Source organism: Nelumbo lutea, chromosome 3 (genome assembly GCF_056320005.1).
Source record: "Nelumbo lutea isolate HS-2025 chromosome 3, American lotus-T2T, whole genome shotgun sequence".
NCBI classification, from domain to species: domain Eukaryota; kingdom Viridiplantae; phylum Streptophyta; class Magnoliopsida; order Proteales; family Nelumbonaceae; genus Nelumbo; species Nelumbo lutea.
The window spans coordinates 994,708-1,009,013 of record NC_142686.1 but is presented as its reverse complement, the minus strand read 5'-3'; the positions used below and the strand labels follow the sequence as shown (position 1 = coordinate 1,009,013).

The following is a 14,306-nucleotide window of genomic DNA, read 5'->3' as shown; positions in this document are numbered from 1 at the left end:
CATAGTAGTAGCAGTAACTAAGGAATTTTTTTTCTTGGTAAAACTTATAATCAATGAAAATGTTGAGAAACAATGAAATGAAGGCAAGTCCTTTTATTTAGTTTTGACATACCTGTTGTTGGCCAGCAAGTGAGTGTTGCTGGCTTTTGGCTTTGTACTGCCTTTTTGTGTACTTGTACACCTCTTTTTAATAAATTGATACCTTACTGGCCTACTCTTTAAACAAAATTAATGCATGGAACTGAGTTATCGTTAAAGAGCCAGCCTACAAATAAGCCAAAACTTGATCTTTGAACACAGAACACACATAGCATACCCAACAACTTCCCACACTTTTACATGCACAGTGGATCAGGAGCAGCCTCAAACAAACCAACACAGTTAGGAATCAAAATTCAGCTCGAACAGTTCCTTTCACCAGTTTTGTTCTACTTCTGTTTCAAAAGTGGAAAAGTTCATGTTCCTAATACAGGTTAAAGTTTAGGTGGCAAAATTCCATGGTTCTTTGTGTAGCTATATGCTCCTTGGCTTGACAAGCTAGCTGTAGCTGGTTTGTCCCGATCCTCTTAATAGAGAACATGTAGCATGTTACCGTGGTCTCAGAATCCAGGACAGTCTGCTACTAATAATAGTTGAGCATAAGACAAGAATATTTCATCTTTATTGACAATATGGATTCTCATTCTCTTGCCAAATTACAGATAACCAAACAATTTCCATGAAAATGCATATACACAACTGTACGTCTGGGAGGAAATTGTCATATGATGCAATCCCCTAAATATTCCTAAGAAATGCCTAGCAATAAGGTTGGTTAGGGCATGGAACATTCCTTATAAGAGATTTTGTATTGAAATGTAACTGCATAGAGACACCGCTTATGAACCTTCCTGAAAATAGAATATGGGGGTTGATGTGTTTTTCAAGCTGCCATCGAAGGTAAGGTATCTTGACCTTAACAGTAGTACTTTGAAAAATTTGGAAGGAATAATGGATAATGCCCTCAAGTGTAGTTGGCACTGCTCACTAGTACTGCAAAGAAAGAAGCAGCACAGACTTTCACGGTTCTACAGCCTGAGGTGTTAAGGCAAACACCTTTGCGTGAACGGTGCTTACAGACCTTCAGGTCCCGTTCGCATTTTGGTAAATTATTTACCTGGGCAATCTCTCCTGTGAAACACTTACCTGGGTAAGTGCCTTTACCCACATTCTTTTATTTCCCATGTAAATGAGGCAATGACCACTTTAGCCATAAAAACTCATTATTACAAGGGGCATTTTTGTCCCATTCAAGTATTGGCACCCACCTTGGAGAAGGGTATCACTTACCGAGGTAACTGATACCCAGGAAAATGAACTTTCCTTGGTCCCCACATAAATCTGAAAAAAGAACATAGGATTCTTGGTCAATGGGAATCAAAATCCCATTGACCAACTCCCCCCCCCCCCCTCAATATGGGAGATGTTGCAGATGGCAAGAATTCTGATAACTGATTGAAGAGGAAAGATCTTCATTACGATTCCTTCAGTTAAGCAAGTTTTCTTTGTTGGGGAGTGATGTGCTGTGACTAAAGATTGATGTTTGAAGGCGACGACTAAACATGAGGGAGAGGGATTGGGAAGGCAAAGGGGCGGACAGAGGTTGAAGATACTTGATATGGCGCTTACAAATAATGAAATACATTCTGCAATCATTGCAATTGTGGGGCATCTGACTCTCACTGCATTGTTCTTTCCCTGGCTTGATCTGTTGGAAGCAATGGAAACTCTGACCTCATCAAGAGCTTTCTTTCATGATGTACAAATTTCCTGCAGTATAGGTATTTTTACTGTAGCTTTTAATCTTTAAACTGCCTCGTTGTTTTGCTTCAAAAGAGTCTTGTACATGTTGAGGTATTGAATCTATGTCAAACAGAGGCACCAATTGGGTTTTTTCTTTTCCCGTTCAACTGGCTGTTCTGTAGAGTTGAAACAGAGAATTCAACTCAAATCCAGCCAAACCAACCAATCGGAAGTCATCAAGCTGGATTAACCTTAAGATTAAGGTTAGGGTTGAGGGTTAAACAACTCAGATTGGGTTAGGTTTGACCTCAACAACCCTACTTAATCCAGTTTGACTTTCACCCCTATTCTTATTAGTACTGTAAATTGTCTTCACTCCACATAACTAAACCATCTTAGGCTGTGTTGGGGAGTGCTTATTTAGGCTATTAAGCACTTATTGGTATTTAGGAAATAAGCCCCAAATAAGTGTTTATTTTAAAAATAAGGACTTATTTTTTAAGCCCAAATTTCCAGTTTTTTAAAGTGCTTATACAATAAGCACTTATTCAATTTTTTTCTTCCAAAATTATCTCTAGTTGAATTTTAAAATACCACTTATAAAATTATCCTAGTTTAATTTTATAAAAGTGCTTTACAAAAGCACTTTTATGAAAGTATTTTTGTGAAAGCATTTTTACAAAAGCACATTTATAAAAGCTATTTTATAAAAGTACTTTTACAAAAGCACTTTTATGAATGCACATTTATGAAAGTACTTTTACAAAAGCATTTTATGAAGGTACTTTTGTGAAAGCACTTTTATGAAAGCACTTTATATTCGTAAAAGTACTTTTATAAAAGTGCTTTCATAAAAGTGCTTTTTGAAAAGTGTTTTTATAAAAATGCTTTCATAAAAGTACTTTCTTAAAAGTGCTTTCAAAGGGTATAGTTTGAAAACTTGAAAGAAAATGAAGGAAAAAATTGGTTATTAGAGAAAAAGACTACCAAATGCCTAATATAAAATAAGTGCTTATTTTAAAAAATAAAACCTTGAAAATTTGGGTGCCAAATGCAAATAAGTGCTTACTTGAATAAGCACATGTTTTAAGCACTTATTTTTTTACTTAAGCATCCCCAAACATGGCCTTAATTTACTCTCATTTTATCACTTATTGAAGCTACTCCTAAGCCCTAGGTTCCTCTGAATAAGTTCATTTTGATAGATAATAAAAAATGAAGGGAAAATTCCTTATTAGTACCCTATACTTTGGCTCAAGCAACAATTTGGTCCTCAAACTTTAAAATTCAATAATCCAGTACCCGAATTTTTAAAATGTGACAATCCAGTGCCCAAACTTTCAAAATGTGACAATCTAGTACTTGTCATTAATCAACCGTTAAGTGACATTTGAAAAATAAAAAATGCCCTTCGAATGCTATCTAATTCTCTTTATCAACCATCCAAACGTTGACAAAAGACTGAATAGTCCCAAATCCTATTCTCTTTTATTCAAAAAAGTTGGTGACTACTTAGAAGAATCTAGAATTTGGGACTGTTCATTTTATCATCTATGTTTGGATGGTTGATAAAGAGAATTAAATGGCATTCTTAGGGCATTTTTGACTTTTCAAATGCCATTTAGCGGCTAATTAACGATAGGTACTGGATTGTCACAATTTGAGAGTTTGGGTATTGGATTGTCACATTTTGAAAGTTTGAATACTGAATTATCACATTTTAAAGTTTAGGGACCAAATTGTCACTTGAGCCAAAATAGAGGGTACTGATCAAGAACTTTATTTTTGATCTTACTCTTTTTTATTTTCTCACTTGTTTATTTCCAAAGTCACATTTTTACAATATTCAACTCCTTGGCATGTTTTTTTTTTTTTTACTGCCCAACATTTTGCTCCTTACAACATTAGAAGCCTTTTGTCCATTTTATAAAACTTGCTTTTAACCTAAGTGGTATTCTCCTATCACATAAGACTCCAAATTCAATATCCGATCTTGTCATCCTACTATAATTCTCAAATGCATCATCCCTTCATTCTCTTCCTAAGTTTGCCTTGACTTCATTCCTATTATTATTAAATTTACATTATATATAAAAAGTTACTTTTAAAACATCTTGTTTCTATGTTATTTATCCAAAGGTTTAATTTTGTATTTGACCCTTTTTGGTTTCATTAATTAATACCAAGTCAGCAAACAAGATGCACTGCGAGACCTCTTTTAGATTATGACTAGTGTAAATAAATGATAGCTAGGTGACGAGACTTTGAATTGCTATAGAAACTTTAGGCTGGACCGTGAAGAGGTGTAGTCATAAATTCTGCTCTCTCTCTCTCTCCAAGTCTTACATGTATCATCCTATTAATCACAACCTTTTAGGATAATGAGAACAATCATTATCTTTGGTCAAAGAGAAAACTAATGGCTGCATGATAATGAAAACAATCATACGGGTTCTTCAATCAAAAGAATGAGATCCTTGATTAGGTTGACATCCACGGCTGAAGTATTGCAAGAACGGTGTGAGGACCGATCTTGTGAGAACGAAATTTGAGTGTTGGTGTTGCCATGTATCTTAGGCCCGTTTGGTTCACAGGAATAGGGGTTTGGAATTGGAATCCAATTGTTTGATTGGGTGCAATTAGAATCTTATTCCCATTCCCGGTGGAATAGCATTTCTCCATTTGAGGGAATGGCTATTCCCTCCCCCTCCTTTGGGAATGAAATCCCATTTCTGCTGATTCCAATTGTCATTTCTATTCTTGTTTGAACCAAACAGATTATGAGAATAGACCATTCTAATTCCGATTCCAACTGTGAACCAAATGGGCCCTTAGTGATTGCAAAATTTTATGCATTCCAACTAGATCCTTGGATTCCTTGACTCCCAAACAACATAACCATTCTAAAGGAAAGTAGACAGCAATTTGCCGAAGCAAAGGTCTCAGATTTCATTCTGGTTTCAGGCAACTGGAATGGCAATCTCTTTCAAGCTTTTGAGGATGCCAGTGTAGAGGCTATTCTCAATATTCCCCTAAACTCCAAGCCTACCTAGGGATGAACTCCTTTGGAAAGGCACAGAGAATGGGATTTTTTCAGTAAAATCAGCCCACTCTTTGCTCTCAGAAACTGTCTCATCTCAGTTGACATCAGAAGTAAAACGGACTAACTTAATCTTTTGTTAGTCACTTCTTATAGATATTAAATTAATCCATGCTAATAGAACTGTACTACAGCCTGCTCATATAATAGCTAGGCGTTCATGGCTAACTAAATATTTTGTTAACTATGCTAAACCCCCCATCATTCAATCTTTCTAGTGGTTTCCTTTATATATAAATAATTTTAATCGGGTATATGTATGGAAGTTTTCTTGAAGTCGCTTTGAAGTGTGGTAACTGAACTACATTTATGTAATGTTCAATTAAAAAAACAAGTACAGGCTTACACCCCAAAAAAAAAATAAAGAACAAAAAAATAAGAATATTAAGGTGGACAAACGGTACATGACATGAAATACACAGTTGGTATGTGATACATGTAACTTCTTATATGATCAGCTTCATCCGATGCCTGCTGACATCTTAAAGTCCTCGGGAAGGTAAATATAAGAAAATAAAGATCTAAGTCCTACAAAATTTTAGTGACTCTCTGGCCCAGCACAATGAAAATGCATGGTGCTGAATCCGGTCAGCAGTAGTTCAATTCCGTAGTCTGCGCTGACTTTCTCATCTAATCAATTTCAAGGATACCAAGATACGAAAACCTAATCCCTTCAACCAGAATTCACACTCTCAGAAAACTCTCCATTAGCTGTCTTCTCGGCATTGTTGTAAATATTCATTATAAGCAGGATTATAAGCAGCGGCCATTTGTAGTAGTTTTTCCGCTTCAAACTTTCGTCCTTCATTTAATAAAGCACTGGAGTGTTGATTTGTATAGTTCAGTTCATGCAACAGGTTATGCTTAAAGATATGAAACTCAGAAAATAACAATTATGTCCAAATAGATCCAAGAACTTCAAATCTGACATCATTTATGACCACATTCTTACCTTGCAAGCAGTAGTAATCCATCAAAATAATGGGCTTTGCACTTGGGATCCTCTGGCTCTTTCAATTTTGCTATCCTTTCCAGGTGCTCTATTCCTTCTTTGTTTCTACCCTGATGAACGGGAAAATAAGGGAAAGCAAATAAGTAGAATAGAGTTAATCAATAAGATAAATATCACTTTCTTGGAGCACCAGTACAAAATGACGTGACAAGAAAGAATTGTATGTCGCATTTCAGCACCCAAAATGTGGTAATCAAGTTTCAAAGTATCGATACACCAGTGTACCGGTGCTTTAAACAATGCGCTTTTTATTTTTTTAGTTTTTTTCAAAATTTCATTTTTATTATTTAATAAATAAAACAAATAGGTTCCAGAAAACACCTTTAAACAGGTGTATACGATATCAATACTTTGAACCTTGGTGGTAATGACCCTATATGACGAGCATCTAAGCATTTGGGCAATGACCTGCCAGCCAAATCGGTTTGGTTGTCACTTGGATTAGTCATAGCTATGAACCTACAAGGATAATGATAAGCAATTGGCCAATCACTTGTCTTTTGAGAAGCAGTATCAGTGGCCATAACTAACCCTAGAAATGTTGATTGGTCATTTGCAACAATCTAGGAGAAGATGAACAGAGAGGAAGATAGAGTGAACCACCACAATTGGCAGTACCAGGGTGCTTTTTGGAGTCTCTAGAGTTACTTGAATACTTTATATTTAGTGAAAGGAAATGAGTTATTGAGGCTTACTTGTCGTATGTAGGTTACACCTGCCCACGAGGATGAAAGGATCAAAAGATCAGTATTCTCATCATCTGTCGGATGACCAACAATTAATAGCTGTTCAGATGCCACACAAGATTCTAATCAGGGGAATAACCAAGGACAGTAATCCATCTATTCATGTGAAGACTAATCCAACAATTGACATAAACAACAAGAGCATAATAAAATTTAAAGTAAACAAATGAGCTTCAGAATTAAGACCTTCGAAATAGCATGTTCAAAGTGCTCAATAGCTTCCAGCAGAAGTCCTTTTTGCATTAGTGTCTGCCCCAGAACAACCAAAGCCCTTATATATTCAGGATCCTTCTCAAGCGCCATTCTGTAGCCAAAAGTAAACTTAAGAGACAACAATGGTGGGAAAAAAATCCTTTGTTGACCATCTTGAAACAACTGTTAAGACAAGCATTCTACCGTAGTAATGCGATTGCTCTATCTTTATCTCCTTTTGTTAAAAGTTGGATCGAAAGCTGCAAAAAATCTCACTCAGAAAGATTCGATAGAAGCTAAACAAGGCTTTTGACAATTACAGATTGAAAATGAAATTATGTTTATTGCTACTCACAGCAAGAAGTTCATAAGGAGAGAGGCTTTTAACAGAGTTATTTTTCACCAGTGTATCCAATGACCTTCTCTCAAGTTTCTCCAAATTGCCAGAGGTCTCACTTTTTACCAGAGCATCTTTTTCAGGTAGACCTAACTTGTTGCGAATAGCAGGATGGTTGAGAGATAATTGCTGCCAAATTAATTGCATGCAGAAGCAATGACTACATGTTATACTCTTGATTAAATTTCTTATCTGCTATTTTCTCAAGCCAATATGAGTAAGAGCAAGTTCATTTTACAACATCAGTAAAGAATTGTTCTTCAATATGGGAGATAGACTTATACAACGAACCTGAATGACAGACAGTGAACTATTGGTCACCCAATAGATTAAACTCCCCTGCAAAATAAGTGAATCAACATGCAAGGTAAGCAATTCTTAGAAAAAAAAGAATCTTGTTCAGATACAACAAGAATAGAAGAGAAACATGAAAACAGTAGTCATATATCTGCCATTATTATGAATCTCTCTAGAAACACGGTCATTGAGTTCCCACCTAGAGTTCCATTTTTCTGTCCATTTTAGGCAACACAATAACTACTTGGTTGATATATTAATCAGAAAAACTACAGTTCTGGTTCCTTTACAACAGAAATAAGATACTATATCAGACTATATGATTCCACAGGATATTTCTAGCATTTTAATCCATAATAACAGCATAATCTTCTAAATTGTAATCACCATTTTTCATCACTAATCACAACAAAAGGAGATTTATTGCAATTAAACATAAAGAGAACTGTGCTATTAGCACCAAGAGTAAAATTTGAATATACTATTTTTTACAACCAATTTGAATATACTGTCTGCCCAGGATACTGCCTAGGCAATAACCTAGGAGTTGCTTCAACTGCACTTTTACAAGTGCTGAAAAAGGGACTACTATCACCATTTCTCCCAGCTCAATCAGTGCAGTTCTTTTGTGGAATATGGATAACTGAAAATCTTATTAGTAATGATTTGTCAAAAACATTATTAGCAGTGCCGAAAAATATAATATATACAATGCCTTGAATCCCACAACAATAGGCCAGACCCCTTTTACTAACTGTTCTATTACAATTGCTTGTCCCTTAGCTGTCCTCAAAACAGCTGAGGTCTGTTAACCCCTTGTCTTGATAGCATCAGCAATACAGTTGGCTGATCTATGAATCCAGTTGTAATTGCTAATTGTTCCTCTACTTAACTATTGTATTTCCTTCATAGCATTCCAATGTTGTCATGTGACTCTGCTCTTGTTCCTTAACTATCCTATCACAACTTCCAAATCACCATTAAGTTTTAGAAATTCAGAGATTTCAATACACTTAGGTCGTGACGTAGAGCTTTATCTCTGCTCAAGTAGTCTCCATGTCTAATTGGTCCAAAGCATGAAGCTAGTATTGAGCCACTACCACCATTAAATACCCCACCTATATCAGAAGGGCCTGGCTTACCAAGCTCTAAGGCTAAAGGATTATGCTATCCATTGCCAACCTCTAGAAAGGTCATCCATAAATATGTTTTCAAAGATTTTCAATGTTTTGACTCATTAAATGCAGCTTGTGCATTCACTATGGATTCTTCTGCTGTAGTTCAGGTGCATTCTCATAAAAATAGTGACACCGCATCCTTGGTAACTCATGTAACAATTTTGGTGATGAGAGCAAAGAAATCAGATAACTGTAGTTCTTATAGAAATGGCAAGAGATCATTAGCTGTCCTACCATGATAAAATACACTGATTTCCATAGTGGAATTTGATTCATTACTTTATGCTTACTAGTAAGGAGAACTCAGGTAATTTTGTTGTTTCTTCCTGTTCTTCTTTTCTTTCTTGAGGACCCAAGTTTTATTTGGAAGATAAGTGTGTCTGTCTTCCTTTTTGTAATTATTCTTATGTTGAATTAATGAAATTGTTATTGGGGCGCAAGGTTAGATATGTTACCTGAGGAACACAGTATCCCATCACAAATATGGGTAGTGTGAGAATTTGCAAATAGAGCTTGTAGTACTGCAACAAATATTACAGCTTTACCAATCAGATTTAAGACTGAAAAAAAGTCTTAATGCAAACAGAAAAATGTAAGAATCTGCCAATTTCTCAGTCTAGGTCAGCAACTAACTCATCACAAAAGTTTTGCCACCTCTGTAAACCTTAATTTTGTGCAAGTACAACACTAAGATATTAATTCTCAATGGAATATAATAATAAAAACAACCTTTCTCAACTTACCTTGGCTAATAAGCCAAACAGGCCAGTCGCTTTTCCAACTGTAGATGTCCGAAAAGAAATCTGATAACATAGCATAATCAAGATCAGCAAAATCATGTTAAGAGGGTCATTTTCAAGAAGATCAAAATGTAGTAACTATGCAGGACATGTTAAATCAGAAGAATTTGAATCTTCCCACAAGAAATTTCCCTGCTGGGGTCTAACAGTAAGCACCTGAGATAAACAATCTATAGAACTTATCACCATGTGATCATTAAGTTCAGGTAGACATAATGAATCATCTGAAACAAATTGAAGAACTACTGATAAGTGCTAATTTAAAACCAAATAAAAAAAAATTGTGCAAGGAAGTGGAAAGATGTTTTATTGATGTAGAACAGAAAGGAGAGACTCCTACTTGGCTGGACATGGTGAGTAAAGAAAGGGAATAAAGGATCTGGATTTTTTATCAATGATTTTGTTTCATTTTAAAGATCTAATTATAAGAGAGAAATTAAGAACTGATGAGACAAGATAAAGAAAGAGAAAATATTGCACTTTTTTTATCAGTAACAGAACTAAAATGTATTCCTTAATGAAATAGTGCATGTACAAATCACGGGTAGCCTTGGCTACCTCCCTGAAAAAAACAAGAATAGCTTTAATATCTTTTATTCTTGCATCTGAGCCCCAAAGCACTGTTCCTATTCACCCCTTGTTTTGCTAATTGGTCAGCTAGACCATTGGCTGATTTTGGAGTCCACTGAATTATCAACTGCATGTCCCTTGAAAAATTTCTAAATTTTTTAATTTCATTTCTGAAATACCAAGGAGTCTTCGCATTCTGAAATACCAAGAAAAAATATTGCACTTCAGAAGGAAAGATAAAGAATATCATACTCTTACTCGCAAGTAACTTTTTTATAAATATTACTCGCAAGTAGCTTTGAAACAAACTCTTCATTCCATTAATTAACTTTTCAATTCCAATTACAGTCATTCAATTCATGGAATCACTGGAGTTTCCCCCTGACAGACTTAAACTTCAATAAAAAAATTAACCCAAAACAACTTTTAATTGCTTCAAAACTAAGAAAACACAATAGTTCCTGTAGGGATACTCTAAGAAAGATTGACTCCTAAAATACTCTAAATATCCACTACTTGTTCTACTAAAATTGAAAAAATGAAAAAACACTCTATGATTGACCCAAAGAAATAGAAAGACCCAAATCTCGTCATAGACTGATACACATGTAAAATAGCTACAACTTCCTCAAAACACACCAGATTTAGAAGGGCTTAGTCTCATTGGGTAGAAAACTTGATAACCTTTCCAACAGAACAATAGCCATGCAAAATGGACAAGTTTTGGCGCCTGAAAAATAGGCTGGAATAAAAATGACATGATTGAATCTTTGAGCTTTGAAAATTCCAAAAACACTATATGGCCCTCTAAAAATACTATGACTCTTAAGACAACTAACCTATCTATCGGACACTATCTTCTAGCAATGAAGAGTTAGGGGCATTGATCAGCTCAAGGATTATTGGTTGGGTGTTACTTCTTCTAGAATTTGAAGGCCTAGTAAGGAAAATTTTGCAGCTGATTTTTAGTGTATTTTTTTATTGGAAATGGTAACTTCATTAATACAACTTAAGAATAACTTTCCAGAGTTAAGTACAGATGTGAACCCCTAAACAGGTGTTGAGCCCCCAGTAATCTTTTTTACAAAACTGCCAAGAACATTCTCTCCCTCACAGTCCCTTGTTTAGCCAACGTGTCGGCTAAACCATTAGCTGATCTCTTTGTCTGTTTGAAGCATGCACAGATCTCCCTTGTCGTGTTGAGGATTTCCCTTATGGGCTGTCTATAAATCCAGGCTCCAAACTTACCATATTGCAGCCACTCAATCAACAATTTAGAGTCTCCCTCTCTCAATTTGGTGTAACCCCAACTGTTTGGCATATCCTATACCTTGAAGCAAGGCCATCACCTCCGCTCTCAATGAGTCCCCCACTCCTATTGGTCCAGAAAACATAGCCACAATTCTGCCATTTTCATCTCCGAATACTCCTCCTATACCTGAAGGGCCCGGGTTACCTCTAGAACTCCTGTATGTTGAAGATTAATTAGTTTTATGATGTTTTTCTGAGTAGATGTTTATGATAGTTGTTAGATAGGAGGTGGGGACCATAGTAGTTATGTGAGTCCAAATTTTATTATGTTTTTTGAGTGTTATATATGCTGTTTTATGTTTTGCCACCCTATAAGGGCATAGTTGTCTTTGTACTGTTCTATTTATTAGTATAAATAATAAGTGAAGGGGGCGGCCAGATAAATTGCTCTCTTTTCTTTCAACTTCTCTTCTTCTCTTCTTCTCCTTCTCTCTTCCTTCTCTCTTCAAGAAACTACTTTCTTTCATATTTTTTAATTCATCAGATTTCTACTTGGTATCAGAGCATCGGCTAGGGTTTCTTGAAGCATCCTCATGCAGCCCTAGATGAGCCGATTGCATGAAAGTAAAGGGCTGATCGATCTGCTATAGATTGCCCAGTTCTTGGAGTTTTTGGTGGGATCTAGACATTAGGAAGGTGATCTACTGTTCGGCATCAAAATCAGGAAGAACTGGAGTACGGGGAAGAGTCCCAGAAAAGTTGGACTCTTTCTTTTTTATCTGATCTTGGGTGCCCAAGTATTGTTAGTTTTCTTTTGATTTTCTGAAGAGGGCATTTGGTTTCTAAAATTTTCTAGGCCTCCCGGAGTGATCGATTCACTTCTCTCTATTGAGAAGCATGGGGAGGAGAGAGATTTCCCTCCATCTAGGTTTTTCTTCTTCCGAAAGGGTTGGTTTCTATGTGTGTGGTATTAAATTATTTTTTAAAGGTCTCCAATCTATTTTTTTCTTACTGTTGAATTATTTGAAGTAAAATGGAGATTTGGAATACCGAGATAAAATCTACCAATACTGTGGGACTGGGTGTTGGAGGTAGTAGTGATATTTTTGGGTCTGGGATCATTACTATAATAAAACTTGATGGCACAAATTATTTGGAGTGGGCACAATCAACTAAGATGGCTATTGGTGCCTGTGGAAAATTAGGGCATCTCACTGGGGAGGAGAAGAAACCTGATACAACAAACTCTTCCCGATGGGTGCAAGAGAATTACATGGTAATGTCTTGGCTATGTAATTCTATGTTACCTCATATTGCAAAAAAAATCCTATGGGCTAATACTGCTAAGGAGATTTGGGATGGAGTGACTGAAACCTACTCTCAGAAGCAAAATGAAGCCAGAGCCTATCAATTAAGAAATCAGGTTATAAGTATGAAACCGGGAGAAAAACCTCTTGCTGTGTATTTCTCCATGCTGAAAACCCTATGGCAGGAAATAGATCACTTAGAAACTGTGGTATGGGAAAGTGTAAATGATGTAGCAACTTATCACAAACTAGTAGAGAGGAATAGGATTTTTGAGTTCTTGGCAGGCTGAACCCTAAATTTGACATTGCTAGGCAGCATATTCTTTCTAGGGAGGGTGTGACACTCTCTCTCAGGCCTATGCTTTTGTCTCTGGAGAGGAGAGTTGGAGGAATGTAATGCTGAGACAGCCTGGGATTGACCAGCCGGCTATGGTTGGTACAGCAAAACCTAAGCCGAATGGAGATAAGGGGAGTAGTGAGACTAGAAGGGAAGATAAGAAGGACTTGGCGTGTGATTATTGCAAGAAGCCTAAGCATACCAGGGACACTTGTTGGAAGCTTCATCCAAATCTTATGCCCACTCGGATAAGAAACAAGAAGGGAAATGCAAATGTAGCCACTACAAGAGACTCTTTAGCCACTCTCTCCCATACTGATTGAGAATCCATTGCAGTAGCAGCAGTGAGAACAGAATTGGAGAGAATTTGGCAGCTTATGAGTAAGAAAGATTCACCCAGCCTTAGCCTTCCAGATGGACAGCAGAATGCAGAAGCCAACTACACCACTTCCTTTGCACATATAGGTAGTCCATATGCAACTGCGAATCTTGCATCCACTTCAGGTAAGGAGGGACCTCCCTGGATTATAGACTCAGGAGCATCTAAGCATATGACTAATGCCCCTACCATTTCCAGTTCCTATCAGTTGTGCTCTGGTAGAGACAGTTAGAGTGACCAATGATATAACTTTGTCATCTGTTTTACATGTCCCTAGACTTCATACCAACCTACTGTCTATTAGTTCTTTCACAAAAAAATTGAATTGTTCTGTGACCTTTCTTCCTGGTAATTGTGTTTTGCAGGATCTGGAGTCAAAGAAGATGATTGGGAGTGGTCGTGAGGTGAATGGAGTCTACCTTCTGGATGAGATTCCGAGACATCAGGGCCATCATGCTAGTAGTAGCAGTAGTAGTTGGTCAGAGTCAGTAAACCAGATTATGCTTTGGCACAATCGCTTGGGACATCTTTCTTTTAATTCTTTGAAATGTCTTTTCCCAAAGTTGTTTGAGTCTGTTCAATTATCTACTTTGGTGTGAGAGTTGTCAGTTAGGAAAGCATTGTAGACAGTCTTTTAAACCAAGTGATAAAAGAAATACTTTTGCTTTTAATATTGTTCACACTGATGTATGGGGGCCATATCAAATCCCTTCCATGGGAGGATTCCGTTACTTTCTCTTGTTTGTGGATGATTATACACGATATTCTTGGCTATATTTGATGAAATCACGTGACGAGGTTCCTAACTTAATACGACAATTCCACTAGATGTTTCTCATACAATTTGGAGTGAGAACTAAGGTTTTTAGATCAGATAATGCCAGAGAGTACTTTGAGAAGGATCTAACCACGTATCTCTTAGAACATGGTATAGTTCATCAGAGCAGTTGTGCATATA

At 36.5% G+C, this 14,306-nt stretch overlaps 1 protein-coding gene across 4 annotated transcripts in view; it reads right to left on the bottom strand.

Annotated features, from left to right (window-relative positions):
- Window positions 1-5,170: 5,170 nt before the first annotated feature.
- Window positions 5,171-14,306, bottom strand: part of LOC148862281 (ALBINO3-like protein 2, chloroplastic) — a 42,482-nt gene continuing 33,346 nt past the window's right edge. For 3 of the 4 annotated variants that reach the window (XR_016109794.1, XM_088977611.1, XM_088977610.1), the window contains 9 exons: window positions 9,448-9,507; window positions 9,160-9,225; window positions 7,521-7,568; window positions 7,188-7,358; window positions 7,037-7,092; window positions 6,827-6,944; window positions 6,590-6,679; window positions 5,835-5,944; window positions 5,171-5,701 (listed from right to left, as the gene is read on the bottom strand). Coding sequence is in view for 2 of the 4 variants with exons in the window: in XM_088977611.1 (XP_088833737.1) it covers window positions 5,590-5,701; window positions 5,835-5,944; window positions 6,590-6,679; window positions 6,827-6,944; window positions 7,037-7,092; window positions 7,188-7,358; window positions 7,521-7,568; window positions 9,160-9,225; window positions 9,448-9,507 (831 nt within the window). In the remaining 2 variants the exon portion in view is untranslated. The remainder of the gene's footprint in view (window positions 5,702-5,834; window positions 5,945-6,589; window positions 6,680-6,826; window positions 6,945-7,036; window positions 7,093-7,187; window positions 7,359-7,520; window positions 7,569-9,159; window positions 9,226-9,447; window positions 9,508-14,306) is intronic. The other variant, XR_016109795.1, reaches the window with a different exon arrangement.